The following is a 5,384-nucleotide window of genomic DNA, read 5'->3' on the forward strand; positions in this document are numbered from 1 at the left end:
AAGCAGCGATACCGGGTTAACCGAGACCAGGGATTAAACTTGTCCGGTTTCAAAAGTTGAGGATGCAAGTTGTCTGGTTTTAAATTTGAGGAACTAAATTTAGACTTCGCCAAGAGTTGAGGGACAAAAAATATACTTTTCTCAACAATTTTTATCAGTTTTTACTTCTGCTTTGGTAATCAAATTCTCTAGCACCACAGCAAGAAATGGAAGAAACCAGATAAAGAATTCATTAAAGTAACTGTAGATGCTTCATATCACAATGAAGAGGGGAAAGGCTCCACGGGTGTGATTAGAGACAAACATGGTGTTTTGTTAGCGGCTGCATGCTCTACATTCAGCACGTCAATGATACCCACACCGCTGAAGCTATGGCAGTACATCAGGGCCTTCTCCTGGCAAACACAATTGAAGTGGTGAATGCATGTGCAGGTCAGGACAGAATTTGGAATGAAGCTTCCACAATAGATGCTAAATGTTTTATAATGGCTGGAATGATTGGAAGAGTGGAATTTCTACATTGCTGTTGAGAATGATGTCTCCAGTAGCTGGGTTGGTGAACCCCCTGAATTTTTAGTGAATGCCATTGTAAACGATGTAACTACTTTCCAGTGCAAAAAAGTGGCCATGATGGTATTCATTCAAAGAAAGAAAAGAAATGCTGAACAGAGCTGTGCCCTGATGAAACCAAAGATGAAAGTGAAATTGCAAGGGTGCAGCACGACTAGACCAAATCCATTTTCAGAGTACATAATCAAGTTTAATTAGGTCATTAACGCTACATCATGTGATGCATTGTGCTGTGGACATAAAGTTGAATGTGAGATTCAATACCCTCGATTTCAACATGAGAAATGCATCAACTGATTAATAGCAGCTAGAATGCTAGATCCCAGTTGTAACCTACTCCCTCCGTTCCAAAATAGATGACTCAATTTTGTACTAACTTTAGTACAAAGTTAGTACAAAGTTGAGTCATCTATTTTGGAACGGAGGGAGTAGAATGTATGCAATTTCACAGGGAACGATTTCTCCTTTCAACAGTTGAGCAATATATACATTTGTTCTCCCAAGAGAAAGAGCCACACAAGCAGACTGCCCCAGTACTTATTCGCACACTCCATTTATAAAATGATAATAATCAAATATTCTCTACTGAGAATGATTTCGCCCTTTAAGAATTATCTCCACAAAAGATAAGATGAGTGAACTAAGGCAATGGGTAATCTAAGTCCATCAATGGAATAACATCTTGATCTTTCAGATCATCTATCCATGGCCTGAATTGATCCTCGTGTGCACTATTCTGCAAATAAAAAAAATGTGTAAACTTCACAGTTTGCAAATCTTCATGCTACCAAGGTACGTATGGGAGAGCAAATATGGAGTAGTATAGAAGAAGCATGCGATTAAGATAGCGTATACACTAATGCTGAAAACTACAGATTTCGTTATGATAGCTGGGGTAGCACCAATTGAAGAGAAGCTTGTCCAACATCGTCTAAGATGGTTTGGGCATATTCAGCGCAGGCCTCCAGAAGCTCTAGTGCATAGCGGACGGCTAAAGCATGCGAAGAACGTCAAGAGAGGTTGGGGTAGACCGAAATTGACATAGGAGGAGTCCGTTAAGAGAGACCTGAAGGATTGGAGTATCACCAAAGAACAAGCTATGGACAGGGGTGCGTGGAAGCGTGCTATCCATGTGCCAGAGCCATGAGTTGGTCGCGGGATCTTATGGGTTTCACCTCTAGCCTACCCCAACTTGTTTGGGACTAAAGGCTTTGTAGTTTTTGTTGTTGTTGTTGGTATCAAGCCCCCCTAACCTGATCTTGAAATGGCAATATTTGAGCTGCATGGCAAACTAATGGTCTATCCATGACACATCTCCTTTTAATTCTACCAAAAGAATACATGTGCTCCAGCTGTAGCAAACTTATTTGAGTATATAAAAAGTACTACTCCCTCCGATCCAAAATAAGTGTCGCAGTTTTGAACTAAAATTAAACTAACCTTAGTTCAACAATGTGACACTTATTTTGGATCCAAAATAAGTGTCGCAGTTTTGAACTAAGATTAAGCTAACCTTAGTTCATTGCAGGTGACCTAGAAGATTTTAGGGTTGGGCCTTTGGATTTAGATGGAAATGTGAACATTGCAGACATGACCACAATTAGTGCAAACATATTATCATCAGAGGTAAATTAGTATTAAAGAATACCTGCAACCAGAAGAAAAATCCACGCATCAGAGCTAAACCCTTCGAAAAGCTAGTGTTTGTAACTTGTTCAACAAGATCTGAAGTTAAATAAACGAAGAGTGTTAGCACTATAACCACAACAACTCATAACTGTTAAAACAAAAACAACATCCTTTATCAAACTGTTACAAAGTAGTTTACATTAACAAGCCCCAGCATCAATATTTCTAATATTCTCGAAGGGGAAAAATATCAATGTGCTTGGCTACTACTCCCTCCATCCCATAATATAAGAACGTTTTTGACACTACACTAGTGTCAAAAACGTTCTTATATTATGGGACGGAGGGAGTAGTTTATACTCAAGTTCACTGCAATACCAAGGACCGCTTAGTGACTTGTCAGAGGGAACGAAAGCTTTTCAAGCAAAATGAAATTACAATTGTGCAGTAATAGAATCTAGAGAATGAGTACTTGACTATGACACATCAACAGTATTAGAATCAAGAAGTAATTATGTTCAAATGTTTGATTGCTAGTTGAGCTGCCCATCAAAAGTATAGAGTAGTCCACAACATACTAATACAAACATTTACAACGATGCATAGCCTATACTGCACTGCAATTTCAGCACTACAGGATAATTCATGATATCGGGGATTGTTAAAACAACACAGCACTGTGTCGTCAAGCTCAATACAGAAATGTCCATGAGGGGTAAAAAGTACAGTTCAGCAGAATTTACTTTACCCGGTTGATTTATTATGATAACAATAAGAAACAAATTTCTGAAGGGAAAGATTGCAAAAGGCAGTCCTATAAAACAGGTGACACAAAAGATACAGTACTTGTCAGTGTATACACATGATAGCATACCTGGGTAATGATCAAAATATGAATTGCCCATCTCCTCGGTAGGGTAGAATTTTGCATCATTGCGCACCTGTCGCAACTTCACTAAAGGAGTACGAATAGAAGCCATGTCAAACAGCTTAATATACTCTTTCCGGCTAAATGGCTTCTGAAGAGCATCCATCAATCTTCGCTTGAAGTCTGAATCTGGCCTACGGTTGATATGTGGAGGCCATATAACATCTGATCTATGTGACTACAAATTTGTAGGAGGCGAAAGGAGAAGTAAATCACACATGGTAGTTAACATACAGAAAGAAAAAAGACAGCCACTACATACATGTAGTGATGTACAGCTTACGAATTTTGGTTGAAGCTTTCTAATATTATTATGAAGTTCATAGATGGTACTCAATACTCCCTCCGTCTGAAAAAGCTTGTCCCTCAAATAAATGTATCTAGCACCAAGTTAGTGCTAGATACATTCATTTGAGGAACAAGCTTGGGACAAGCTTTTTCGGACGGAGGGAGTACCAATTAAGAATGTCTCAATTTCAAAATGTAGATTAGCTTAACATTTTTCAAGAAAAAACTTAGATTATCACACTCCTAGACTGTTGTACAGGTAGATAGAGTGAATGACTATTGCGTTATATTAAGTGACTGACAATGAAGAATAAACAAAAATGGCAAAGTAGGGGAGCTATGTTTGATCACAAATGCTCAATCAGGATGGTGTGATGTTGATGTTCTAAAGACGTTAATGTTTCTACTTGTTTCAGTGTTTGGGAAAAAAAGGTTGGGTCCATTTCTTCAGAACTACTGACATCCAAAAATATTTTCTAAAACATATATTGCAGGATCACTTAATATTCGTATTTGGAATATGGAAACAAGGCACATGCTACATAATTACTCATATGATTTCAAAAATGTCAATTGATAGTTGACCTATCTATGGTACTGGCACTGACCATTTTATTACACACTAATCAGTTCAAGAACAGGCGAACAAGATGAGATTCTTTACACATTGATCAATTTAGCATCCGACAGTAACACATTGATCAGTTTCATTATCCAGCAGTAACACACTGATCGGTTCTACAATCCAACAGTGGAAACGTAACGACAATAGGTATTCGAGATTACAGGAAATTCTCACCGAAGCAACGCGAGGCTGAGCATCCTTGTGCCCAATATCTTCCTGACCCTGCATCCTTTGACGAGGGGCTGGATCCGCACGCCAGTCGTAGGCGTTCGGCTCCGGCATGATTACAACCGGCACATCTGAGTCGACTGCCTGCTCCTCTACCCCCGAGGAAGCAACGGCCGCCTCTTTCTCCGATTGCTCCTCGATCCCGCTGCTGCCTCCAGATTGCGCGGCGTCCGGGTCCGGCTCGTAGTCCACAACGACGCCCCCCATCTGGAGCTTCAGGCGGTTATTCACCACGCACGTGTGGTGCAGGAAAAGGCGGTAATCCTCGTCGATGTCGACGATGGAGTCGATCCACGAGGGGGGCGTCTCCACCGACGAGTCCCTCTCTTCCGACCGGCGGTTGGCGCTTGCGCCGCCCGGGGAGGGGTCCGAGACGCATTCGCCGTCAGAGATGGCGAGGGGGGACTCGTACCTGATGACGGGGGCAGGGGAGGCGCCGCCGGGCGGGAGCTCGAGGACATAGGAGCTGCCTTCGGTGCGAAGGTGGCGGAGGAAGTAGAGGTAGTCGGGGTCGAACTTATCGGCGGAGCAGTCGCCGGCGGCGAAGGGGGAGAGGAGGGAGGGCATCGCGGGGGTCTGGGGCTTTGGGCTGGAGGCGACTGTCCGAAGCGGTTGTGTCGCCTTCGCGGCGACTGGCCTGCCTCTCCCACTCGGGCTCTCGGCTCATGGGAATATGACGCGATTCGTCTTTCTGTAGTCTGTACATGGGTTTTTTTTTCTTTTTTTGATTTGCATTACATGGGTTCTTTTTTTAGTTGCATGGGTTCTTTTCAAATATCATGTTTTTGGGACAGGCCCTTTTCAAATTTTACCAATTTTGTTTGCGCGGGAGTGAATGCAAATATCAATGGGAATTACATATTACTAAAAAGGATTATTTGACGTCAGATTTTGGGGTTAAAAAACTGACGCCCTCAACTACGCCGGATTCTGATCAAACGCATGGCAATTAATTGCTGCAGTATGGTAAGTTTTCTGTTGATTTTTATAGTACATGGCAATTTTGACCTTAGAACATGGAAAATCCTTATATTGAATCATGGCAATTTTATTTGTTTTCGCATGGCAAATCTGATCATCGAAATTTTAGCGCTAAAAATCGGACGTTGGATTTTA

At 41.6% G+C, this 5,384-nt stretch overlaps 1 protein-coding gene across 1 annotated transcript; it reads right to left on the minus strand.

Annotated features, from left to right (window-relative positions):
* Positions 1-1,006: 1,006 nt before the first annotated feature.
* LOC119365051 lies at positions 1,007-4,917 on the minus strand. The gene is made up of 4 exons (XM_037630637.1): positions 4,215-4,917; positions 3,074-3,305; positions 2,219-2,295; positions 1,007-1,306 (listed from the first exon to the last, which is right to left on the minus strand). The coding sequence occupies exons 1-4, from the start codon at positions 4,833-4,835 to the stop codon at positions 1,211-1,213; spliced, it is 1,026 nt and encodes a 341-aa protein (XP_037486534.1). The 5' UTR covers positions 4,836-4,917; the 3' UTR covers positions 1,007-1,210.
* Between the last annotated feature and the right edge of the window lie 467 nt (positions 4,918-5,384).

Source organism: Triticum dicoccoides, chromosome 2B (genome assembly GCF_002162155.2).
Source record: "Triticum dicoccoides isolate Atlit2015 ecotype Zavitan chromosome 2B, WEW_v2.0, whole genome shotgun sequence".
Classification (NCBI taxonomy): Eukaryota; Viridiplantae; Streptophyta; class Magnoliopsida; order Poales; family Poaceae; genus Triticum; species Triticum dicoccoides.